This window comes from Calonectris borealis, chromosome 4, assembly GCF_964195595.1.
Source record: "Calonectris borealis chromosome 4, bCalBor7.hap1.2, whole genome shotgun sequence".
Taxonomy (NCBI): domain Eukaryota; kingdom Metazoa; phylum Chordata; class Aves; order Procellariiformes; family Procellariidae; genus Calonectris; species Calonectris borealis.
In genome coordinates this window covers 14,932,814-14,960,774 of record NC_134315.1, presented here as the reverse complement: position 1 = coordinate 14,960,774, position 27,961 = coordinate 14,932,814, and the positions used below count along the sequence as shown (strand labels likewise).

The 27,961-nt window shown below is 35.5% G+C and overlaps 1 protein-coding gene across 8 annotated transcripts in view; it reads right to left on the bottom strand.

Annotated features, from left to right (window-relative positions):
• The window catches only part of STX18 (syntaxin 18), a 70,607-nt gene that overhangs the window by 34,163 nt on the left and 8,483 nt on the right, over positions 1-27,961 (bottom strand). For 4 of the 8 annotated variants that reach the window (XM_075148749.1, XM_075148751.1, XM_075148750.1 and 1 more), the window contains exon 2: positions 764-831. In XM_075148749.1, coding sequence (XP_075004850.1) covers positions 764-831 — 68 coding nt within the window. Of the gene's footprint in view, positions 1-763; positions 832-5,040; positions 5,184-27,961 lie in introns of those variants that run through there. The other 4 variants (XM_075148755.1, XM_075148756.1, XM_075148752.1 and 1 more) reach the window with 2 other exon arrangements.

The following is a 27,961-nucleotide window of genomic DNA, read 5'->3' as shown; positions in this document are numbered from 1 at the left end:
AAGAATGTTAAATCTGCAGATCACAAAATATTCCTATTTCTTCTTACTAACAACAACCTGTAAACTTGTGTTTTAATCTTCTAAAAATCCTACTACTAAAGCTATCAGCAAGTAAGCAGATACAGCAGTTTTGAATGTTTCCTAATGGCTGAAGAGAATCAAAACTTTCTCCACACAATAATAACTACCAGAACAGAAGCCTGCAGTTTTTGTCATAGAAAAGTAAATCGTGTGCTGCTGTCCCCTGACACTGTGTTCTCAATGGTGTCCTTCATCTGAAATTCACGTTCCAGAGTCTGAAGTCTGAAGAGTTCGCATCATTCTCCTCCAGGACCTGTTGATGCTACTGACTGTATACTTAGTGATAATAGGTAGGTTTAGTACCACCGAGTGAAAGGGAAAACCTGGATCACCAAATCTAGTATTCTGCTGCCTCATGAACCGCTTCAGAAACCTACTCGGCAGGTCCTTAAAAGATGCTGGACTTGGACTGCCAAGTTGTTTTGTTTCAGAACTCACACCTAAGCGCCAGAAATCTTCAAATTCTGAGCCTCACTTTATTTAGCACCATTTTCTTCTTGTGACAGCATTATTCTTCTATCTTCTATCTTCTTCTACTACTATCTTAAGTAGCTTACAGTAAGCCAATTAATAAGCAATCTATGTTTTGTTTTTAGTTGTTATGCCTATAGATTTTTAAGTAGTTCACTTTATAAATCTGAAAATAAATAAATACATGTATTTAAACACAATGCACACTCACCTGTAAGCATTAATGTAGTCCTTTCTATGTTGCAGAAGAAAATCTTTCAGCTTTCCAATATGAGAAATCTAAATGAATAGAAATCATAATTAAACTTCAGTCAGATAACTGATTACTTTTATGTTTAAAGTTCAGTATTCCACACTTCAAACATGAATTTGTAAAATTGTTTATTCTGTAATCAAACAGAATCATAAAATTTACTCTTTTACAGTAGAATTTTCACATTTTGCAAGCAGTCAATACATAAAAATCATCTAAAAAAGATCTGTTGTATGAAAGTACAACTCAGAAAAGTAGTAAAAATACATGTCTTCTATCCAAAAAGCATACACACTAAACACTAAATATAACTACAATATTAAACATTGAAAATATTAAACATGATTATAATAACACGAAACATTATCTAAACTGGCAATCCAGAACCTAATGTACATTTTAGAAAATAAATTCATTTTAGAGGATCACGCAAGAAAGTTTTAAACATTTTACTGATGAGACATGATATAAATATTCAAGTTCAGTTATTAGAACTTGTAGAGCAAGGTGCTGTCCCTCTCCTTTCTATTTTTGCCATAATAGAGTGACCAGTTTGTGCCCAAACTCCAGTAGTTATCTCTATCATCTGATAACCATTAGTAGGGGTTGCCAGAGCATACATCCCTATCAAATTTCTATTTCTGGATTTCCACTTCACTGTGGATACATTTTGCTATAAATCCACTTGATTTTCTTTATTAAAAGTCTTTACAAAGATCCTTTGAAAAGATGAAAAAACTCCTAAAAATCTGAAGGAACTTTTGCAAACTTTAGTCTGATTTAAAAGATTTGGTGTAGCATAAGATGCTGCTTATCTTAGAGAATGGAGGAACTACAGAAATCAAATTTGATGATGACTACCAATATCACTTCCTTGGCAGGTCTTGAAGGAGACATGATGGGGGGGAGAAGGAGGGGGAAGAATTATATCCATTAGTGGTATATATTTTCAAGGGGGAGGCAGGGGGAACCTTTTTAAAGCATATTCTCAAATATTCATTGTAAATATTCAGTGTAAAAAGACATGCACGGAATTTTACAAAACAATAGTTCGTTTAGTTTACAAATACAATAAATGTGGTTTACTCCATGCATCTGGGAAAAAGCATCAGAAGCTGTTCAAGTCTTAAAATCCTATTTTCATGCAAATGTTCCTTGTAATTAAACAAACAAAAAACCCACAAAGAACACAGAATAGTTTGGATAAATAGAAGATTAATTCCGCCAATTTTTTTTTTTCAAAAGATCAGCAGCTCTTTGGAAAAAGTAAGAGGAAAAAAAATGTACTTAGTAAGAGCACAATGATTTGTACAACTAAAAATAAGTGTTTCCTTGTGCAAATAAATACGCATACATTTCCCTACTATTATTTGCTCTGTTTCATTTTTACTACAACTTGTTGTATTGGATAAGAATTTTCCTAGTTTTCATGTTTAAAGTTTTCCATGTGATTAACAGGATGGGAAATTTCATCCCATTCATAGCAAACTGAGTTCTGCTAGTATCTCCAGTAGATCCAAAGTTTCCTAAAGTGTGTTAGCACCATCGTAAGCAATAAGGGAAATACTGAAATCACTACAAGATCAATGAGGCACAAAGAATAAGCCAAACCATTCTACAGATGTTCCTTCTCATCGCCACTGGAACTTATTTTTCGTATAGTAAACTCCTCCTTGGCTCAGACTTGGTAAGTCATGAAATTTGCTGAATAGGTAAATTAAGCTTGACTACGAAAGCAAAACATTTAAAACAGTCATACAGTGTTTCAGTAGAACAATAATACTTAATAGGCAGAAAGAAAGTACTACAGAGTAGTAGAAAGTACAAAGAGTAGAAGTGTACAATAAGAAATACATTTCAAAACATTTACATTAATATGTGAACAAACACTAAACTAGAAAAGAGATTAGCAAAACTTTATAAGTAATAAATCTTAATATTACTGCAATAGCTACAATTTAGGAGTGATTAACAAGCAGAAAGAATCAGAATGACAAGCAAGAACACTGTCTTACAGTAATTAATTCATCTAGTCACAAAGAGCATTCTATTTAGGCTAAAATTGTCATCGTGTGTTTGAATTGCACTGACCCCACTTTGCCTCTCCTTCATTTGTAAAGCTATTTTCATGAATTTAGAATGACACCATTATGCCCATACTCGCATCAAGCTCTTAGTTCCCAAGATTTGCATCAGAAGTGAGACTTCTTGTTCTATTTTCCCTCAAATTCTAACAGCATCTTCTGTGATCCTGCACTGCTGCTATTTCTCTTTTGCCTTTTCTTACCATGTACTACTGGCATAGTTTTGGATTCAATTTGTCATTATCATATCAACAAAATTAAACAATTTTTACAAAAAAGAAGGTCCCACTAGCATAACAGGGAATGTAAATTTTATGGAAAAAAAAAACAGATTTTTTTTTTTTTGGTACAATGCTTAATCTTCTGCAGATACAAAATATCTCTGATTATACAAATATAAATCTTGAAGATATCTCCAGTGTCATCAACCTGCAATGATTCTGGGGTTATCAGAGGCACACAATACACCCTTTACAGTTATCAAGCTCCAGCCTAAAGGTAATAAAACATCTCCCTATTCCAATTGAATGGCTTTATTAGAATCCTACTGCTCTTATTATGAATAAGAACCATCAGATTTCCAGATTTACTGATTACCAACTTCTATCCATCTGTTCTTGCTTCAAAAGTCCTTTCCCTTAAAAGCTCTGCTTCCCTGCACACGTGTTTGAGTTTGTCAATTGTCCTATCCCCCTCTAACTTCTGTAGCCCCAAACAAACGACCCCAAGCTTTTAGTTCTTCTCATCAGATAGTTCTGAAGTTGCCTAACCCATAACTTTCCTTTGCATTTGCTCCAGTTTGCATCCATGCTTTTCCAATGCAGATGACTAGAAGGGCATTCACTGGTGTTAGTTACTTTGTAACTCACATGCAAATACCTTTTTTACCACCACTTTCATTGATTAGTTTCAAGCTTATTCTTCATTTCAGTCTCTAAATACATGTTCTACTGCTGAATTTCTTTCTTCTCCCCACAACTCCAGACCCCAGAGTCATTCAGCACTTGCTGTAACATATCATGCTCCTCCCCCTCCTTCCTCTCAGCGTTCCCTCACCAGTAAATTTTATCGATCTATCTTACTCTGGGACTGATTTTAAAACTCATCCTGTTTAGTCCTGTTCTTATTTTGTGGAATGCAAACAGTAATTCCACTATTAACCTCTCAACACTTCTTTCAACACAGAAGCATGGCTTCTGCTTATTCATCTTATTCATTAATATTTTCTCTGCCAATCTCTAGACTTCCTATTAGCACTTAATCAGACACTTCACTCAGACACCAGGTCATCTTAACAAAGGAAAAGCAGATTTTTTTAAAGTATCAAGTTGGTTGGGCACATCCTATTTTTAGTAACAGAGAAATTATACTGCATTGTATCTTGCTTTCTATTTATCTTTTTCCCCTTAAAATCTTTTCTGAATTCTAGACCACTTCTGAGTCCGGCCCTACTGATGCCATTATCAGTTTCGCTCTGCTGACTTAATTATAGGCATTAAATTTGCTTCCCTCTGATCAAGTGGTACCATCTTCAATTCGATGTATTTTCATTAAAAATAGCTGCCTTCAGAACCTGGGATTTCTCAAATCCACTGTATCTGAACTCAATCCAGAGATTAACTGATAACTACAATTTGACTGCATTGAAGTTCTGAAATTTTGTACAAATTTCCAATAACGTGCTCTGGTTCCTAGCACATATCTTGCTTTTATGGTCCATGGTTTTCTCCTTACTAATTTAGTCTGGAGACCATGCCTAAACTATTCTTAATCTATACTCCAGCTGCACGACAAATCCACTTTTTTGTTAATTCTCTTTTTATTTACATAGCTAAAGAATATTTTAACTTTGGGAGTTTTTAATACAATTAATTAACTCATTGTGAATTTTGCCAAATCTGACTTTACCTTTACAAAGTCTTCCCTTCTGCAACAGTTTTCTTGGCCAGTCAGTCTCTCTCCCCCTGCTTTTTACTGCCTCTGGGCTACTTTTTTGTATCTTCTCTAATTAATCTTTCAAGTAGACCTAGAACAATTTTAAATCCCACTTGCATTTCAGCATACCCATTTTTTTCACTCCATTTACCCATCCATCATAACTGCAACTTCCTATTTGCTGTATATGCCTGTTTGCAAAACAATTATACCCACCAGTTGACACAGCCATCAAAAGGACAGATGAACGCAATTTGAAGACGAAGCACAAACACATCTGAGTATCGGTCTCTTGTCGTGGTTCCCATTCTCTGCCTCTGGAAATTAGCTTTCTTCTTCTCTGAAAGTCTGGAGTGGAGAAGTAAACCTCTCCTTCAACCTTGAAATAATGAAATTATTTCCTTTTTCCCCTGAAGGGATAGGAGGGCTTAGGGAAATGCCCTTCATAGTTGCAACACTCTTGCACTATATTAAGACTAAACTTATCTTACGGGAAAGAATACTACTGAATTTCCAGATATAACTGACACTTTTATGAGAATCATCGGAAAAAAAAACACCTTTCCTCCCAATATTGCCAACATCAGTTACATCGTTATACTAACAGCATGTTTCGAGCTTCTGCACGCTACCAGAATACGGAGGGTTATGTCCTTTCTGACAACGAAGGCTGCTTAGGAAATTCCAGGCTCTCCCTCTTCTCTTCCCATTCCCACTGGCACTCCCTTGAGGGTCAATACCACACACCAAAATATTGAAATCACTTTTTTTTAAAATTACTATTCTGAAAATGGGGGTTAATAATGCTTAAGACCAAATATAAAGAATGGTTTTCTTTCATTTCAGCTCCACAAATACCTGTATCAGCACAAGGGAGAGCAGAAGCTGGATAGCACCAGTAGGGAAACTCTCTAAAAGACGCATCTGCCATGAAAGGAGGTATATTTAGTTACAACTTAAGAAACTTAAAATGATAAGCTCCTAAGCACAGGTACCAAAGCTGGAGACTCCAGGTGTTATTTAAAAACTCCCAAGATCACGATAAACCAACTGATGCTCTACAGTGAAGCAGCAGCAGTTTTCCACTGGGTGGCAACAAAAGCGTCAGCATCACACAAGTGAAAAACACTCTATAAATTCACATTAAAGCCTGTAATGTAACTTTTCTAAACTTACTTCAGGTTCCAGTTTGCACTTCAAAAAGTTTATCGTCATTGTAAACTACCTCTTTAATGCACATATCTGTGTTTTGTTGCCATTGTAGATTTTGTTAAACAGCTCTTATTAAAACATAAAAGCAAATATTGCATATAATGCAGATCCAACACAAAAGGAAGCTGTGAATGGCTGCCATCTGCTACCACAGGTGGCATGCACAGCTTTATTTATACTTGGGGCCTTCACTAGAAATGGTAAATGTTCTTCTATTTAGAGATTTTTCTTATGATTTTAGAGCAGACTGTATTTTTAAATAAAAGGAGAAACAGGAAAGCATTCCCTCCAAAGCAGCATCTTCAAAAGATGCATATACTTTAGAACAAAGATGCTGACTCTGCTTCCTTCAGTATCTTAGCAATACATACAACATTTCTTTCCACTCCTAACAAAGAATTGATCACTCATGAAACAGTAGGTTCCAATTTGCATACGTTTAACCCAATGCAAGAAGCAGCAGCATTGTTTACGATTAAAATGATTGGAGTGGGTTCCCGTGACATATTGTAGGGGGAATTTGACAGCGTTGAATAGTCATTTTCATTGAACAAACATAGCATTTTATCAAGTTTACTCTTCCATCAGAACAATAAGCAACTATTTACTACCATATAAAATTGACTGTTACACTTCGCACTATACTGCCATTCTGAATTTTTAAAAGATGTACTTTGTTAAAGAAAACTTTAAAAATACTTAAAACTGAAACATAATAGAAAGGCTTTTGCAAAAGTCGTAAGAAACACAGCATTTACTGTTGATTCAGCAGCACTGACAAGCACTGCTGATGGAAGTGTCTTTTTAACCATAAAAATTAAAAAAAAAAAAATTTAAAAGTTTTACATTTAATTTTTCAGTATGTCCAAAAAGCCTGATTTTCAAATGTCTTACCTAAATAGATCCCATCTACAGATTCATGAAGAGATGACTACATTCTACAATCCCCTCTGCAAAGAGCAGAAAATTTAAGATTGTTATAATATTAATATCTAGACACCTATCATGTTTTTGATTCCAAACATACAGTCAACCCAAACATAACCACTGCCTGTTTCAGAAGAAATGAAGAATTTCAATAAGACATTAGGTGATGCACAGGGACTGCATGTTTCTGACCAAAAAAAGTACAGTCTCAGTACTAGGAGGAGATACAGTAATTGGTGTAAGAATATAAACTTGTTTTTGTTACAAAAAAAAAATTGTTTCCAATGTCTAAACCATATTAAAAAAAAAAAGGGAAATTTTCCATGGTTAATGCATGAAATAAAGGCAAGCATTTTCAGAAATCTGGAATCAAACCCAAACAGAATAGATACTACAAACAGAAACCCAATTTATATTAAATAATTTTAAAATTAAGAGCTTGGGCTCTTACCTAAACTATTACAGTTGGGAAAGACCAGTTAGAAAAGTTTTGATGCAGAAATTACTTCTATGGAGAAGTTTTCCACTACAAACTACCTTTGATTAGATAGTTATAAACTTTTTAAAAATACAACACATGAAAGGCCAGGTCCTACACAGCTTCCTTCTAGGTTGTATTTTAAGCACTGTCAGCCCATTGAATTCACACAGGCTCCTGCAGGATGTTGCCTAAGAACAGACAAGATTTTGTTTTTAAAATACTATTACCTGGATTCTACATTTCAGAAACTGGAATCTTCAAAAGACGAAATGATGTAATTCCCTGATACAGTGACATGCAACAATGATTAAACCAATTAAATTAAACCAAAGATTAAATTCAGATCTGAAGCTTCAGCTCTGAATTTAACAGTGTGAAAATTGTTATTTAAAGGGGTTAGGATGGTGACTTATTAGTAGGCCATGAGGTGGTGCTGTCCTACCAGAATTCATTGCAGAGGAGCACTGGCTGCCTCCAAACGTCAACTGGCCAGTCTTCAGCTGATTTGTCTCTCGAGGGGATACATTTGGTTTAGGTTTCCCCAGCAAACGTGAAAGTTTCTAAAATAGGTCACACAGATCAATTGCTCTCGTAATCTGAAACCCAAAAGAGCAAATAACATCTAAACTGTGGCATGGGGGTGGCCCGACGCTGGAAGCGGGTAGCAGGAGGCGAGGAGACAGCCAGCCTGGCTACCTCTAATCTCGGGAAAATTGTGACTTTGTTCAGTTTCTGCTTTACATCAGCATGTATGTTACAGCAGCAGCAACAGGCAGGGCAACATTTTAACTGCATTTTATTAGTAGTCTTGCATTTGGAGCAAAGGAATTAACATAACCAAGAATGGGGGTGCTGTATTAATAAAATGTGTGGTACATGGGGAAGAACATTCAAAATTGAATTAAATTTAATTAAAAGCCATGAAAATGAAGACTGAGGCATTTTGACTCTTCAAGGTGAAGATGGTAGAAAACTTTAAAAAGATTTAGAAAATAAAATGTGTAACATTATCAGTATTTTTCTAATTTAAAATAACAGTATTTTTTTGTAAAACTGAAGTAAAATTTTAAGAAGTCGCTGCAAAAATTTGTATTAGCCATTGTGGGATATTGGAAGATAAAACCTGTTTGCGGAATACCACAGGCAGTATTTAGTGATCATTAACAAACCGATTAAGAAACCTCTAAACTGCAGTAAGAAGCAATGCCAATTTCCTAACGCCTGGTCTGGAGCAGAAAATGCTTCCTTTTGCTTAGCATCAAACTGGCAAAAAGGAAAGAGTGAAAAAGCACTGTCTTTCACAGTAAAGAAAAAAACCAGCTTGCTTTTAAAGGAAATATTTTCTGGTTTTTAATTCCTGCTTTTCTTAGCATGTATTTATAAATATTGCCTATGGTTCAAAAATTGCCTGCCATTGATTTTTGCTACTCTCAGTTCACATTTGAAATACTTATCCTCTACAGTGCACTTTAGATTTCCGCTTGGTTATTTTGATTTTTTAATTCACTGTTTATTATACAAAGTGGAAAATTTGGTAGTAAATAACTCCCTATCAGCCTAAATGCCCCACATTTCATCTTACCATGTTTTCCTCAACAATAATCCACAGTTGGTATAAGATTTGGTCAAGTGCATGATAAAGAGATTATTTTTGGAATTTTGTGACACAATTGCAAACCATTTTTCGTTCAAGACTCTTCTAATAAGAGTAAAGCAAAATTAAGACCTAAGAGTTTCAAAGCTCCAGTTCCCCACTGACCACAATAAAGACTGAAAGTACCCAGTATTATCACTGGTTTTACTGGGGTATCATTTTGGGGTGGGGTTGCTTCATGTTTTAAAAATGTGTATGGTACCTATAGCAGACTCCAACTGTAAAAAAAATTAGAAGCCATTGAATTTTTTTTTTAAGATTGAAGTTATCCTAAAGTATATTGTATATTCTTAATACCATTTTAATGCTTTGTATTTCAGGCATTTATAAATATAAAAAAAGAAATATCTTATTTTATAGGATAATTACTTATAAACACTGAATTTCAATTCTGAACCAGAAAACTGGTTCAATACATGTAGAATTTAAGATAAAGAGGTCTGTGTTAACTTTGTCACTCTTTTCTTAGGTCTTGTGGGAACACACTGGTTTGATACCTGCACGTACAGAAGCACATCTAAATATTCTGAAAATGGACTGTAGAGGGTCAACAGGAACATGAGGTGACCTCCAGAAAAAATTAACAGTAGGCTTTCTAAAACCTAACGTCACGCTAAATGTTTTTAGTAACCAGTCTTCATTTATTCTCTGTGGCAACAAATACTTTCAATAAAAAAAAGCAACATCTGATTTTAATAAAACTTACTATTTCCGGTTTTCTTGTTTATTGTCCAACTCTAATCATAACTTGCTTTAACGTTTATATTTTTTACACAATCATCCAAAACCTCACTGACTAAAATATAAACCCCACAACAATTGTGGGGAATGTTTTGGTTGAGAGATAAAAGTGAATTGGTCAAAATACATATTTGCAATAATTGGCCTTTACCGTTGCTGTTCAAAACACGCCATTTACAACCTTTCAGTAACTGCATTCACTTTGCTTGCGTCTTTCTGTAAGAGATGTTTTTCTTGTCCCTTGTTCTCACAGCCTGAGCTCATTTAGTGCTACGTTTTCTTGACTCAAAGATGTTTTACAATATAAAGAGACTTCCAGTCTCATTTAACAGAGTAATAAAAGGTTACTCTGTCAGATCATCATTATGAAATTCAGAATCCAAGTTTTTGCAGTGCAATTCAGAGAGAGTTACATGTGTGTGCGCTTCACTTTGGGACTAAACTGAATCCGCTTCAGCGGAAGCCATCACAGGGCACCAGAGCAGTTAAGCCTGTGGCATCAGCTGTGCTGTCGTGCTCTCTGCTGAAGCTGCAGCCGGACCAGAGCCTCACTGCAGTCCCACGCTCCTCTGCCCGGCCCTTTTCATTCACAGTTCTACATTTTCAGTGTATTTACACTAGTACACCTACACACTGATGCAGCACAAATGGACACAGCACTTACTCTGTCTCAAAATCCTACTACTCTGTCAAATACAATTCAGGGGGACAAGCACCATTCTGTTCCAGCGTTCAAGCATTTTTCTGGATTTTCACCATCGATAAAATAGTGTTCTTAGTGCAAAAATCCTTTCATTATGTTTCAACACCTTCATTTGTATTACGCAGATGAAACATTACTTTAGTGATTGCTCTAGCATTTATGCCAAATAATAAGTTTCTCCCCCATTAAAACACTGGACTGGACCAAGCAGACGCCCAGTTGGAAATGAGAAGTTTATGATTCCTTATCTAAAGAACATGTACAGATCGGGCACAAAAGCAAATAAATAAAATACTGGAAAGAAACTAATTCTGTACACATTAAGATTTTCATCCAAGTGCTTTATGGTATCAGCAGAAAAACTAAGACAAAGGGCTCTTTTTTTTTTCCCCTCCTCATGTAACAGGAAACCCCAAGACCTGGATCATCTGCCCTAAATCTTAGGAACTCACTGGGCCAGCTGGTCACTGTAAGTCCTCATGTGGCTGATGTGGAGTGACGCACTGATACAGGCTATTCACATCTTTGGTAAATCTAGACAAAGTTTCTCAGTCAGGCACACAGATCTCTTCTGTGCCGCCCCACTTCAAATGGACTGCTTTGCTGCATTTTCTGAGCAAGCTACTATTCCTCTGTTATAGCACCTAGAAAGCAGAACCAAACAAAAGAATCCTTCCTCCATCCCTGGGGAAAATAACTCTACTCCACTAGTCCTTATAACAGCAAAAATTTTGGCTAAACTAAGGTGAGGAAAACAACAGTAGCAAAAAAAAAATTTATAATTGTTTTAATAACTCTTGGACTGGACAGGGATTCTAACAGAGTCAGTCTGAAATCCAGTCTGCTAATATTATCCTGTTCCCTCCACCCTACCCCTTTCTAAGAAATAGAAGTGTCTTATAAAATGGTAATTAAGGCAAACCATAACAGGTTCTCAACCCTACAGCAAAGGCTAGAAATTTATCAGAGCACAAGCTGGCCTACAAGTATCACTGAAAACAAAGGCACCTTACTTCGTCCCAGTTCAAGAATCTTCTGAGAAGACCAAAGTCCAGCCATAATGCCTGAGAAGAATCCCTTCCTTTAGAGTACATCGCTCTGTCATATTTCTATGAAGTTAACCACCAAATGACCATTAGCTTCCCAAGTTAACGTATGATGTGGCATGAAGAAGTGTCTCTGGACCCCTCCATTTGTTCACCACAAAATGCTATTCATACTGGTTTTGATCTACCTGGGGGTATTTGCCAACTGGTTTGGCCTATGAAAAAATGGTCGTCCCCCCCCCAACCATGGGAGAGAATAATTTCTACTTGAAAAAATTCCAGTAAATAGTCACATAGAAATTTCTCCCGAGAAAGTGCTTGCAAAATTTGGGAACAGTAAGCTTTAGCTGTAATTAAAAGGCAAATCAAAGCTATTCTTTCACATCTGAGTAACGCTGACAATTCAAAAGTATATTTTTAATCACTGAAAGCAGAAACTTCTGACAAGAATTTAAGTTGTGAAGTAAGGCACTTTTCCTTTCTCACTTTTTCTCAGCCATGAATCTCAGTAAGGTTTTTTAAATGTTTGTTTCCTGTAATTTTGGTAATTCTAGAGTATAATTATTTTTACATTTTTATGATGCCTTTGGGGTATCATTACAAATATTTTTTAAGCATTTAAACTTAGAAAAATAAAATTAAGTAATAGTGTCTCTTAAGGAGAGACTGTCAGCCCTGTTCTGAATAAACAGCCTCTTTTAAAAGCAATCTAGAGATTTATATCCCTTGTAACCATAGAAATTAATCTTGAGTTTAAACAAAATAGAGTAAAACATAATTTATTTAATGAAAATCAGAACACTGCTATTGCAAATGAAAGTTGGGTTTCTGTTTTTTTAATTCAACAGACAGCTTTGTATGCAGTCATAAGATTTTACTTGATGGGCTACTTCTTACTTAACCGATTTGAACAAAGCATTCAGATTTCTGAGTATTTTAATTTTACTTGAGATAGATGTCAATCAGTAAGAAAAAAGTTAAAACAGTTTTCAGATTAAAAAAGCTGAAGTTAAATGTAAGAAATATATTTAATGATAAAAGCAATCATGAGAAACTGCTACGACACTGTGAGGCCAACAAGAAGACAGCACAAAAATTTTTATGAGTTTTTCACATAAAAAGTTTGGGAATAGCAGAGAAGAAAAAAAAAGCACAAACTGGGAAACATTTTTATATGTCACCATAGTTTAAAAAATGACATTATGTTCAGAAAAAACAGTGTTTCTTATAGACTAAGAGTATTTACAAGGTTGCATGAAACATTCCAGCATGCAGACCCTCAAAAACAATGATAATGCATAAAAAACTTCAAGGTTAAAATAAGTAAATATTTATAGCTCAGTTAAGTAAGAGCTAAAAGAGCCTCAGCATTTGCTGTGTTTTCAAAAAGCAAGGAAAAGAACTTGAAGTTCACATGAGGAAACACCGATATGCTCCACAATATAACATCAAAACAAGAAATCATAGCCCAAAACCTAGAAAATTTTTCACACCACAATAGATTGAAATAGCTTCCTGTGGGAACACCCGTTAACAGCCACATAAATCTAACAGAAGTTGCGAAAAATATACAAGTATACAGTAGAAGGAATCTTTATCAAAACAAATACAACCTAACAGATCATTCCTCTAATTCCCATATGGATTATGATAAACTATTATGTGGCACTTCTAGCTGTTACATTACCTGTATATAAGGCCACCTTCTAAGCCTCCCTCAATCATATCAATAGGAAATTATCAGACCATCTCAGACAAAAAAAAAAAAAAAAAAAAATTCAGCCTTATTTACAACTAGAAAGCTAAATCCTATACTCTAAACCCAATTATTCTATCTATTATACAATGACAGATATATAACTGAAGAAGAGAAAGAAAGAAAATTAAGCTGCTTAAAAGCCGGAAGTTTCTAAAAAGAGTACCTGTTCATAAGCCACAGTAACAACTCTGAAGTCCTCAGGAAGCCCCTCTACACGGGGTGACTCACTGTCTAGCTCTGCCATTTGAAAACCAGCAAGCTGTTATGATACTTGCAGCTGAAAACATAGTGTTTCCCATAATTTAAAACTTGATTCCAACTTTATCACAGGCAGTGAGAAAAAAGTTAAAGAGATGAGTTTCCAGAATGGCATTGCCCTTACCTCCTTGACTAAGAGTCTTTTAAAGAAGGAAGTGAACAGCTGAACGTAAAAGGACAACCATTACAAAAGCACTGATTTCAAAGAGTAGGTTTTTGTTGTCAATACATAAAATAACGACATTCTCTACCCCAATGTATGAACAGTTCTAGGATGCCCCTATCAATCCAACCAGACTACAATCTGCAGCGTTACTGGTTTACTCCAAATACTTTTGTCTGTAGATGCCCCTGTAAAACCTCATTTGAGCAAAACCTGAACCTGGCTCTATACATTCACAGCCAGAAACCAAAGTGTTACACACAACAGCTTTAACTTTTACCATCAAGAAAACAAAGGTAACGCAATGGCACACTGACAACATTTTAACATGAGCTCCCTCCAAAGTCATCTCTCTCAAACAGAGAACGTAGGCAACTTTTCCCGGCAAAGTAACCTTCTCCTCTCTTGCAGAAAAGGTAAATCACGTGCTCCTGTTATCCTCCCCGCACTCCTTCCTTCACACACATGCACTGCCCCAGGAAAAATTTCTGTGTTTTCCAGCTGCATCCAAAGCCCAACGACATTGAATGTACTGTATGTTCCTCTTACCAGCACCCCAAAGAGAGATTTATGAAAACCTCTGTATCTGGCAATGCTCCTTAGCAGCAATGGCAAAAATATGTCATAATTGCACACATTTAGGGCCTGGAGCATACTGGCGCAAATCAATGCTTGCTCTTGCCATGTCATTGTCATTAGTCAGCAGAAAAGAAACTTGGATGTGATTGGGGCGAGCTAAGAAACTATGTAATAAGACACATGAATATGCATCATCCTAAACAATGCTAACATGGGAGATATAAGCTTCTGGTCTCCTTCTCTTACCCCAGTCTGTAATGGAGAATGATCTAGGAGACTCAGCCAAACTCAAGGCTCACGTAGACATACAAACACTTGGATTGTAATACAAAGGGGAAAGAAGAGACTCAATGAAGTGAGCTTTGCAAGACCAGACAAGACACCTGAAAATGCAACAGTCCATTCCCGTCTCCTAGCTAACTCACCTATTTACTGTAATAGGCTACCTCTCCCTGCAGTGTATTACTCAATTCTGAAAGCATTATGTCTATCTCTACAAAGCCTCAAACTCATAGCAACCCACAACTTAACGTAGTGGGTAGCTTTTTGATAGTATGCATCCACAGAAAAGAAAATAAACAATGTGCAAATAGGGAGAGAACACAGAAACAAGCCAAAAAAACTTAGCACAGGCACACAAGAAGAGAAAAGAAAAGGGTTGGCTGAAATAAAAGGAAACAGCATCTGCACTGACATGTACCACCACCATATACTGCCACATCGAGTCTGAGGTTTCAGCCAGTGGTCAACTCCAAAGGGCCTCCAAGAAGAAAGGGCTGTAAACTACGGAGTTATCTTCATGGTTGCTCAGGAAAGCAACACAGTCTCAATTCTTAAATTACTGAGTGACTATAAATACAACTAAGCACCCAGCCAGCTGTGAGACAATCTTAGGAAGTGAGATGGTGAAACACACACTGGCACATCTTATATTTATTGACAGATTTATGTTCACAAGCACTTTGCAATGAGAGCACATTTCAGTTATCCAGCACTTAAGTACACCAAGATAAGAGCATGTAACTTCTAGTTGGAGGAAAGGGATTGTGCTTATAGATGAAGCCAAAGAGTTACTAAGCTTTGTGTTAAGATTCAGTGTCCATCAAGCAGTTTCATTGTGTCTCACCAACCTGTATACAGTGAAGAAATAAATGTTACCTGTGTGTCTTTTGCCGTAACAACTAGATTGCCCAGGTTTAGTTGCAGTAGCTAAATACTACTGCATTGCAGGGGAAATAATAAAACAACTTGTTTGCTTTATATAAAATACTTGTGTTTCAGCAGATATGAATATGTAGAAATAGGAGTGTCTATTGTAAGATGGGTACTGGTTTGTATACAATTTTCCCTCAAGATTAGAGTAAAATGCTACTCCAATTTTCCACACCAATGTTTTACAGCTCTTATATGAATTCTGTGAACAGTCTCTCATGTCAAGGACAGGTGTGATACTATGTTTTCCAGTTTTTATTTGGGTTACAAACACCTGATTTACAGTTGTCATACCCCTGCTCCACAGTTCTGCTCTGCACTGCAGATGAGTCGGTATTACTGAAATATATTTCATCAGTATTTCAGTATTCTGCCCTTGCACAGGCATGATGTACTTAGGACGAGAGGAAGGTAAACATGAGGTACCTCCCTACTGAGGAGCTACCTCACTAGCAACTTCAAGATGAAAATTTTAAGGCTAGAAATCAGAATTAAAACATGAAAGCTTAATACTGGGAAGAGAATTTACCATAAGGAGACTGGTCAAGATTATGTGGTAGATGTCAAGCAGATAGCTGATTGTATGAGTAGATGGAACAGGAGTTGGTAAAGCTCTCTGCGGCATAGAGGTGAAAAAATTAAAGCAACACTGAAAAGTGAAGGAAGGGAAGAGTTGAAGATGGACAAGAGATTAAAAACGGCAGCAGAAGGGCATGGTCTGAGGTAAAGAATGAAAAACCCCAAAACATCATAAGATACACCCTGGCTAAAACAATAATTATATTTGTAGTGCAAATGTGAGACAGATACCAGAGACACAAGAGCTACCATGTATTTGGAAAGAATGGCACCCTTATTTAGGGTAATGAAACAAAAAACCCCGCTTAATGGGCGGAAGAAACAAACCCCCCAAACCAATAATTAAATCTATTAAGATGTAAAATATTGTCCTTGAAAGTGTTCAAAATAGCCTAAACAAAACAGTGTATGCTATATATATGCCAGCAAAGACAGGGTTAACATGACCTCATGTTTTTAATAGCATATTTTACTCCTTGGCACATCAGCATTAGATCCAGAGTATCTCAAAATTATCATTTTTCCCCCCACAGAAACACACAACAATTTCAAATGCCTGCAGCTCTAATATTACACCAATGGATAGCTGTATAACTGTATAGCAGCAGTGCAGATACTGAAAGCCAAGATATCTAAACCAGTTTGAAGGTATTTTTTTCTTTTTTGTTCTGAATGTTCTTCAGTCCCCTTCATAATGATTCAAACTGTTTCTGCAATAAGCAACTCAAGTGTCTGACATGACTACAGCATCAATAAGCATGGAAGAGACAGACAAAAATGACTAATGATAGAAAAACAGAGAAGGAAAACAAAAAAGCCTTGTCTAAATAGAAAGTTTTACTAATGTAACTTTGTTCAGTTATATTTAGTTGCACTGTATCAAATTAGCTGAACCGTGACGCTTTATGAAGTTCAGGTAACCCAACATAATTTTTCTTTTATTTAAACTGATTTGAGGAATTTGCATTTTAGAAAATAAAAAAGCATAGCTTTAATGACTGCATGCACATTTTTATTGCTCAGTTAGTAGCCATCACTAATTAATGATATGAATGGAGTCAAGAAAAGGAAAAAGTCGAAAAAGCAAGAGCTGGACAAGAGAGGGGAAAAAAAGACAAAGGAAAAATAAATTATATAGATTAGAGCCTTCTGCTGCAGAAATAAAGTAAAACAACTGACTAGATATTTGTGGGCAACCAATTTACCCTTCCTGCAGCTAAAATTTTCTTACCATTTAAATAAGCAACTATTAATTCTGTAATGTGTGTCGGCAGAAAATCAGGAAACAAATACAGTAACAAAGGAATCAAATGGAGTGCAAACAAAGAAGAAAATATTGACAATAAGAAATCAGTGACACTAAAATTGTGAGAGACAGATTTCAACAGAGCGCTATGATGAAATATGACACACAAAGCCAGAAATAAAAGCACACATCAAAAAAAGTAAGAGTTGGAAGTAACAGATGAGGGCAAAAGAAAGCTACGCCTCCTTTTAAATGAGTGAAACAGGAGAAAATGGGGTGACTCCTGAACAGCCACTATTTTTTGCCAAACTCAAGTCCAGGGACTATAATATAGTTAATATTCCCTTTAGATTTAAAAATGATCCTACAAGGAAAATTTACTTGAATAGAGGCACTTAAAAGACAAGTGCTCCGAGGCAGAGGATGTAGATGCAATTGTAAGAGCTGACTTAAGTAATCTGGTTTGAAAATAGTCAACACAAAAGTATCCACTGAAGCAAAAGGACAAATACTTTCACTTTTAAAATTTCCCTTTCCATTACACTGAAAAACCAGTTGTTTTTAAAAAAATAATAGTACCGACTGTTTTTCTCTTACATTACAAGCATATAGTGTACGCAATGCACACAGCAGAAAATCTATTAGGCAGTGTTAGTTGAATGCGACTTCCTAATTGAAATTCAGTATTTTCTTGCAACATTCACAAACCAAACAAACTCCTTTTGCTAATGAGGAAAGAGGTGGAACCGTACCCACCAACCCTCACTTGGGACAAACAGAGAGTTGATAAGGTCATGAAAAATGTTGAGAGAGACTATGAAACAGTCATTTTTCCATTTTTACTGTAACACAATTTTCATCTATTGTAGCAGGCATTACTCCTAACGATTACTGTTAGCCTTAGCATTTGGGGTGAAAGGAGTGTCGCTAGATCTTACAATTAAACTTAGTTAGATCAGACTAAACACAGTGCAAAATCTAGACTTCTCATTTCAGGTAACCTACAGACTACAGGAATTGCCTTAGTTTACTCTCAGAACATGCTCGTTTCAGCTGTTGGTCTAAAACACTTTAGTTTCTGAAGTGCTGTGCAACACTGAAGCCCTATAAAATGAAGCACAAGTAACAGATCAGCTTCCTGGATGTCGTAGCCTTAGAAGTCCTACAAAGCTATAATACAATTTTATTACATAAATTAAAAAATTCAGAAATTTATACCAACCATCCTTACTTTCAATTACAAAGCCTGGTGGTATGTTGAATGGCATCATAAACTACCAGAATTTCCAGGCGAACTGTTTATTTCTTAAGGCCATAATGGTAAAGAGGAGAAAAAAGTGCTATGGGGCTTATTGGAAGAGCTCACTGTTCTTAGTCAGCGTGTGGTCCTATCTTCTATGATAAACCTACCAATACAAATACGATTTTACAAGAGGTTATGACATTCGCCATCAGCAACAGCTGAAAGGTGGTCTTAGCTCCTGATGTGGAGTTAAGGCAGGGAAGAAACAACAAGTTCTCAGTGCTTTTGTAAATAGGATTTTGATGAAGGACTGAAATTGAAGACTGGATTTCCTGACTTCTGAGTGCATGACAGTCCTTCTTTTTTGAAATAAAAGAACAAGACTGATGTTATATGCCAAAAAATACTATGTTTCCTCATCATATACTATTACAAATTTTGCTTTAAAATTACGATTACGAAAATAATTTGATATATTTCCATATTATCTTTTCAGAATGCTATCATTCATCCAGAAAACTACTATATACAACAAAAAAACAGAAGACAAGTATCAGAGAACTTTTCCCATGCTTATAAAATATAGAGACAAAATACATTCAGAATAATCAATGCAATTGGTTGGGCCTCTCAGCTTTACAGTTACGCAACATTTCATTAGATCAGTTTTTTCTCAAGTGTTACAAGGAAAACCAATTAAACATCAAAAGATTCCTGCTTGTCACATCAAATTTACTACTCATTGGAATAGTATGGCTTATTTGCTAAATACGTGTTGACTTGGAAGTCATCATGAACCACATTCTTAACCAATTACAGCAACTGCTACAAAATACTGATTACTATTAAGAATCAGTAAGTTAAACTAAACGCACCAGTTATCATAGCCTTCACTTGCCAAGAAACGCCAGTCCATTAAAAACACACCGCACAATTAAAAGTCAAAAATACAGTGTTTATTCTGTCCTTAATCATTGCTCCTCCACTGCTACCCAAGAAAGAGGAAATGTACTATTGTAACAACAGAAGTCTTGCACACTGCGGTTGGTTTCTGCAAGTTGCACATATCTTTATTGCAAAGAACGCTTTTCAAGGGAAGATTGCACATAAAACGTTGTATAAGGAATGAGAATATCATGTTGGCAATGTTATTATGTCAGACAGTGAACACAGCGCAGGATACTTCTCAACAAGTGTGGTATGTTTTGTTTGTCGGATAATATCAAAAGATGCCTGGGCTTCAACCTGGTGGTCAAAGGGATAACATACTAGTACGTACTAGCTGCTACAACTTGTAGCTGTGTATGTATTCTTTAACACTCTCTGTATGGCTGAATGGATAGTCTGTTTGCTCTAACTGAAATAAATTAATAAAATATGTTTTCAACACAGTTTCTAATCTGTGTCAACTACTGGCAATATTGCAGTCAGGTAGGTTTGGGGTTCATTCTTCTAAAAGACCAAAAAACATCATCAAAGTTTGTTTTTTTTTTTAATCTGAACATTAAATATACGGATACAAGCACAGAGAATAAATGACATAATTTTGTTCAGATTCTTTCATAATTTCATTGTAGCAATATTAAAGACTCAAAAGAGCTGGTTAACTCCCTTTTGTTGCATTTAAAATGATTTATCCAGTAAACTCTTAGTACTCGGTGTCATTTTATTAACCTCACTGGGATAGAAACGTAGCTGTAAACACTAGGTCAAGAAGTAAAAACTTTCATGATCTAGCAACTAGGTAGCAAAATAAATCCTTTAAAAACTATCAAACGAAGCTAAAAATAAAATTAAGTATAAATTCAAGTTTTAGACTGTGGTCAATTGAGGTCTAGACAAAACCCTATGTTTGTTCACTGCCTAGTCTCCAGTCTGCTCCAAGTTTGAAAAGGTAATTGAACTCAGTCTATAATTACTGGATTAGATACAGATGGGCTCTGTACATTTCAGGGAGGAAAGAACTGTTTTGATTCATTTTATGATTGCCTGTAAGGTCAAACTTTTCAAAATGTACTTTCATCTGTTAAATGGTTTCTCAAAGTCCCAGGGGGACATCTTCAATAACTGATGTTTTAAGCAATTTGGGTCTATCAGATCCAGTCTTTGAATGTAATACGCTGTCCATTTTCTAGAATTATAAATGTGCATGTAGGTTAATTGCTACAACTCTTACATACTTTCAAAACTACACTTTTTGGAAAAATTGCAAGTTTTACCCAACAACTGTTATGCATAAATATTCGTAGAATTATTTTGGTTTAGGGTACAGAATAACTTTGGAAATACGAATAAATAACACAAATTAGAAATGTCCTTACTCGTAATTCCTTCCCATTTGTCCGAATTTTCTGAGAATGCTCTCTTAGGACCCAATTCAGCAATGTACAAATAGTCCCAATGAATTCAGTTCACTTCTTACAAACCAAAAAAGTGAGGAACATACCTTAATAAAAAAATCCTAAAAAGCACTTGAGAAGACTTCTCTTTTAGCACTCTCTTATTTGAGCCTTCATCCTCACTCTCACTCACAAGATAAAATGTAGAACAAACAATGAGTATTAAACTTTCACTCTGCTAAGAATTTCTTGGAAAATCTTTTCTTCAGTTAAATCAACCATAACTCTGCAGCCTGTTTCAGTATAACCAGGATTTCATTTCACATCTTTAAGTGTCTTGCTTAGTTACAAGTTCAAATGCTCCACAAAGGATCTCTAGCTCTGGTCTCAGTTAGGGACTCTCAGAGCTACAGTAATAGCAATTTAAAGCAGAAAACACCATGCAATCAGAAGGCAATATAATAGTTCGGTTCATAGTCTTAAAAGAGGTAGGAAACTTAATTCCAAACAACTTACTATTCAAGAGTTTCAGTTTATTTGCATTATAACAATCATCTTGCTTATAAAATTCCAATAAGTAAGTATTTTTTGTTATAACATACAGTTGTGTTTAATCAACAACAGTATCTCACTGGCAACAGTCTCAGTCAACTAGTTATCTTTGCAGGATCATACATCTAGAGAGTTGTTCTGCCAGAGATTTAGTATTTAAGCAGCGGTAATAAGGATAATAGGAAATATGTTAATATAATCTCCCTCCGTCTCCAAGTGTGCTAATGAAAGAGGCTTAAGAGCGTAGCAAGTTATCTCATGTAACTTCCATGATTAACATTTTATTCATATTATTTCAAAGTCCTCTACATAAGGGACAAAACCTGAAGTCAGAACCAACCACAACAAAGTCCCAGGAGAAAGATGCATGACAATAACAGAGTTATTTGTATGCCTGCTCGGACTGAAGATCGTGCCTACCATCATCAGGCTGTGCAGAATTCCCACTACAACTTGCAAGTCTCACTGAAAGAAGAAACTTCTTCCACTATATTTTAAGAACTGATTAATACAAATCAGTTTGTGCAAAACAGTTCAATCCATAAAATGCCTGCAAACAAACGATGGGTTTTTGTAATAGTAGCTCTTTTTTAAACGTAAAAGCACCAGTAACAACCACGTACAAACAAATTTTTAAAATGGTCTTTGAAGTAAACTTCTGATTCTTATTAGTGTCAAAAACAAGCATGAAAATTTACTCAAAAGATAAAATCCATGTAATATTTGCATTATCTTCCTTCCCATATCTCTTTTTAAATTCATTTCTTTAAAATTGAAATAATAATATTCAGATTAGAATTTACATAGAATACATATGCTTAATTCAATAAAATAAGAATTGATCTTTATTTAAGAGCTATAAAGAAAAGGCTTCTTTTCATTCATTGTAAGCAAAAAAAAAAGTTTCCTTCAAAAAATGTACATGCCTTATTTTCCCTACAAAATTAAATTATAAGTATTTCAAGTATATTGTGTAAACCCACAGACCACTCCTGAAACTACTCTAATTTTTCAGACAATAAGTTATGAAGCAATGGTAAAGTAATAGCCAGACCACAGCACCATGTATTCTCTATGTCATAACACAGAAGAAAATAAATATAAGAAGTTATACTATGTCACATTTTAGACCAACTAATTAACTTTTCAATATTTTTTCCTTTTTTCTTCTCCTTCACATTTTGATTATCTCTGAGATGTATTTTCCTGTATTTGCTGTATGTTCCTTTACATCATATTCAAAAACATAAGAAATAATATCTAAGCTCTCGTAAGTATTTCCCATCTATACTTTAATGGGTTCCACAGCGAGCTAAAAATCTTAGGAATTGGAAACAACATCATTAAGAGAAGTAAAGTATATTCTTAGAATAAGTCAGTCTCGCTCGCATTATGGTGTATCATTGCGTATTCACACAAATCTTTCAAAAGTAAAGAAAAGCAATATCCAATTCATATACATGAAACTGATTTGGTGTGAAGACTACAGAAATGTAGTATTATTTAACCAATGAATACCTCACACTGATTAATGCTTCCCTTATTCTTTAAAAAAAAAAAAAAATCATTTAACTGTCTTTCTACAGAAAAAACTATCATAAAAAAAGAGGTTAGTTACTTTGCAGTAAGTAACTTCTGTAGTAGATAACTAGATTAAGCACCCTGTTAAGTTTAATATGGCTATTTTATTTTAGCAACACTTTAACACGTCGTTTCCTGTAAGTTCATTTATTATTAAAAATGAAGACAGAACATTCATACATTTGCACAGTTTAAGGTCAGACTGATCAGAGTCATAGGTCACTGGAGCTGTAGTCTGGGATTTGGGAAACCAGTATCCAATTCTTTGCTTTGGTATGAAGCAGTGTCCCATATGTAAAAAGGAATTCCTGAGTCATCTCTATGCATTAACTCCTGCATTATTTGTTGAGAACCGTATGTATTTTGCAACATATGCACTTGACTTGGAGATTCCAAGTGATGCAGAATCTACCAAATCAAGGGTCAGCTGAATAACACCACAAATAATGTGTACTTTTTTCAGCATTGTATCTTATTTTTGCTTTTTCATAAGATCCATGAACAATCGGAGACTTTTTTCCTTGTGACCATGTCCCCTAACAAAATAGGACGAGAATATTTCTCACCACAAAGTAGATTTTTCAGACTTTAGATCATTTTTGTACCTCTCTTCTGTAAAAAACAAAATGAAACAACCTCCCACCACAACCACCGTATTTCTGAAAAAGTTTGACATGAGAACTGGATGCAACATTTTGTCATTTTAGCAGTGCTATACTCTTTTCCTCTAATTGATAATTCCCTCGGTTTCACTAAACTTACATATTTTAAAAACTTAAGTTTCTTTATTTTGGTATTGCCTCCTATGTGCAGTATTGACTAGGAGCCAAAGAGACCAAATTATGCCCTACCATATGCACAACCAGAATCGATAAATGCCCTACTTACACATGCAAAGGTAATATCACGCCCAAGAATCTTTGCATACGTGTAATAATTTTTCTGTATAGTTGAATGACCCATGCCTCAATTTAATCCTACATAAAGAAACCCTTTCCCTTGAAAATCACAGCAGAAACTACAATATGCATCACACTGTCCAGCTGAATTGACCCGAAGAAATAATATATAACAAAGACAACTGAAGAAAGGAGAATTTTAAATTAATCAAAAATTTGTAACTGTCACTTGAAAATGGGTATGCAACAAGATTCTGAAAAAAGAATATCCCAAGAACACGCACATCTGTTTAATATTACAAGCCAACTGTCAACATCCTAAGTGAAGTTTTAATTTAATATTTTTTCTTTCTTGATGTTTTACCTTTAGTCAATGCCTTGTGAGAGTATCAGCTTTCTATAAGAAACTGTTAAATATAAAGAAATGTTATTGTAGCATGTTTATAAAATCATAGTTCGAGAACTTTTTATTTTTCTAAAGCCTGACCACAACTTAATTATCTTCAGGACATTCCAAGCTCACAATTGCAAGCTCCAGTTCCCAAGCAATTTTAAACAATATCTACTGTACAGGACATACAGTATTGCAAATACCACAACATGGTAGTGTTTCCAAAAGTCAGCATTAGAGCCTTTAGACATGGTTTTTATTTTCAATAAATATTTGTTTCCCTACTAATCATTAAATGTTTTTCACCACCATGACATATTTATCTTTCACATGTCAGTTTGCCATCACCATTTATTTTTAATAAAAGTGAACCAATTATAAAAAAAGACATATAAAATCTAACATGCCTTATGTTATACATAAAGTGCCATAAGACTAAGCTGTATGTTCCTCTGCAGCTCACACAATGGTTTACTTCTTTTCCAGGAAAGAGCAAGGGTAAAAGCAAGGGAAAAAACCTGCTGAACTGGAGATAAGGTAGGAGGGAAAATGAGACCATTAGCTCAGCCAAAAACTCTCAAAGGAAAGCTGGAATTTCTTTAAGAAAGAGAAATCTCAAAAAGTCTGGGAATGCAAAATTGTTTCTACTTTGTAAGAAAATCCAAACCACCTGAAAATAGGCAAGAAAAAAATCCCATAATGCAATTACATCTGTATTTTACACATGTCAATCTGAAAAACAGCAGATGATGCAACACTTCTAGAACAATTCCGAACTCCGAAAGCATGCTCTTCCTCCTCAAAATATCAACGCTCTGTACAAGACTTTGGTTTCAACACATTGCTGATGAACTCCCCTGTCTTCCTGCCCCTTTAATCAATTTCCCTCCTCTGGAGACTGTTTGGGGTGTTCTGCACCTCCCTGGCACGCTGCCACCATGGAGCCAGTGCAAAGAGTCCCCACTGCACTCATGGAGGGCTGCCATACAACCCAGTGCTTGGCTCTCAGCTCCTCTTTTACCTGCCAGGCCTCAAGCGTGTATTTTGTTCCAGAAGTCCCAGCAGCAAGATTATTTCTGGTCTTCTAAATGTCACGATATTTTACTTTCACTTGTACTAAACATTTGAGGACTTAGTTTTTTTTTTCCCCCATTAAAAAAAACATTGAATGACCATATTAGAATTCTAATTAGAATATTACTCCATATTAGAGCTCTAATAAACTAATGAGTCAAACCAAGACCCCTTCTCTTATTCTCAACCACAGACCAACATAACATTTAAGAGCTTCTGGATATCCTCACAAAACCTCCACCGTCATTCACTTGAAACCTATGTCACACTTGCTATCCAGCTGAGACCTGGAGAGAAGGGAAACACCAGTCAGTTGCATCTTGTACTACAGAAATGAAATACTCAATTTAGAATCAGTGAGATTACATCCACATTCAAAACCATTTAAAAGTCAACCAAAAAAGGAAATACCCAGTGGGAAACATCAAGCAATCTATTAATAGTGGAAAAGCAAAGACTGAAATGAAGCCGGATTACATTTAACTGTATCTGGGTTTTGTTTTGTTTGTTTGTTTTTCAAATGCTGAACAATACCTATGGAAATGGAATAGATTTAAATTTGAGCAGATGCATCGGCTTTTCTATTGCTCTCACCACCCTCCATCAAAAGGGAAGGCAGAGTCAGAATGAAAGAGTAAAAAGGGACAACAAACACCTCAAGGCTGGTACCTGATCACTATAAAATGTCATTTTTTGGCAGTCAGAAAGCTTTGACACACCACCCTGAAGTCAGGAAACTTACATTTTCAAGAAAGTATTCATCATTTAAAATTCTATGCAATTATATCACACACTAATATTTTCAACACTAAAGAACATTTTCCCAAAATTGCTGGAAACAATTCATACCCCAAATTTTCACCCTTTAATTGCTTTCACTGCTGAAGCTATCGTATCAAGTTTTAATATTCGCTAGTTTGAAAAATATTTTCAAGCATAGTGGTCTGAAGTTTCAAAGACAGAGCATATAATTGCATAATCTTCTGAAAAATTATATCTTTTTGCCTATTGTTGTGAAACACACAAAAACTTAATCCACTCATTACCAAAAATCACAAGGAATCAGCTCAGCATTACAACAATAACTAATCCTGATGACCAAAATCAGCCCCAATTAGCAAAAACACAAGTGTCAGTACTACTTGTTGAAAGCAATGATTTGTAACCAATTTTTGTGAGAAGTTGAAAAATATGCTTTGAAATAGCTGTTGCCTGAGATTAAGAGGGTTTAAACATGGGGATTTTTGCTGATTGCACATGTGAAGCATAGCTAGCATGCTAAATTACAATATCTCCCCATTTTGCTAATATTCCAATACACTTCAGAGTTCAAAGCAATTAACATATGTGATGACTGAGAAATTCTGTTCGCTAATTGTCACAGAGAAGAAAACTCCTTAGTCCAAGTCTAGATGTAGCAGACGCTAACAAAAGTAGTACTTTTCAAATATTCAAGACATAAGGAACACTCCTCTCTACCTAACTTAACAAGCATTTCTGCACACAGAAAATGAGAACTGCAGGATGCTGGAAGAGCCACAGGTAAGTTCTTCTCCGGGCTACTATCCACAAAATTTGTCCTATTTTTAAAAAAGAGGAGGAGAAAGGGAATCGGAATCTTAAAAGTTACTAACTTCCAGAGAAATTAGCTTTATTTTGGCCTCACTGCTAATACCTGGAAAAATAAATCCCCACAGTTAAATCTCTAACATATCACACTGATGTTCTTTTGGGTCTGCTTATTTTTAAGTTCATTTCTGACCCAAACAGGAGATTATATTTTAAAAAATAAAAATACAGAGCCCAATGCTTCTAGCAATGACAGCACATCGAAGTACTCAAAATAATGAGCTGTTCTTGCTCCAAAATCTTTGATAAAAAACTCAGAGAAACAGTAAAAAGCACAACTCCACAAATTAAATTCACTAACCTGTAAGTATTAAGTTTCATTGTCGCTCTTCCTTCTTTCATTTCCCTTCCTTTCTTTCCTATTCCGATGTATTATATCACAACCTCCATGTAATTTCCTAGTATTCATTCTTTTGCTTTTTTTTTGAACCCATATCTCCACCTCTTATGTCAGACTGTCTCTTCCCCAACCTACGGCATTCTATTTTCTTCCACCTAAGCCTGCTCACTTTCTGTTGTCTTTCTCTTCCATTGTCTCTCTCCAGCTTTTCAGATGCCACAGGACCCACCACCCTGCCCCTAGCCTGCCTTTCTCCTTCTTCAGATGTCATGCTAACGTAACCTATGTTTGAGAAGAGAAGGAGGCTACATATGATAAAACTCAGCTTTCTGCCACGTCCATGTGCACTACAAACTTCCATAAATTTTATCCTTATTTGTGGCAAGATGACAAATCAAGAACTCACAGGAGGTGTCAGTTTAATGGACAACCACAGTCGGGAAAAGAGTTCATAGTGACCAAGTGCATGATATAACAATTCCTCCAACAACTGCAAGTCAGGAAAGAACCTCCCACAGCCAACCTGGCG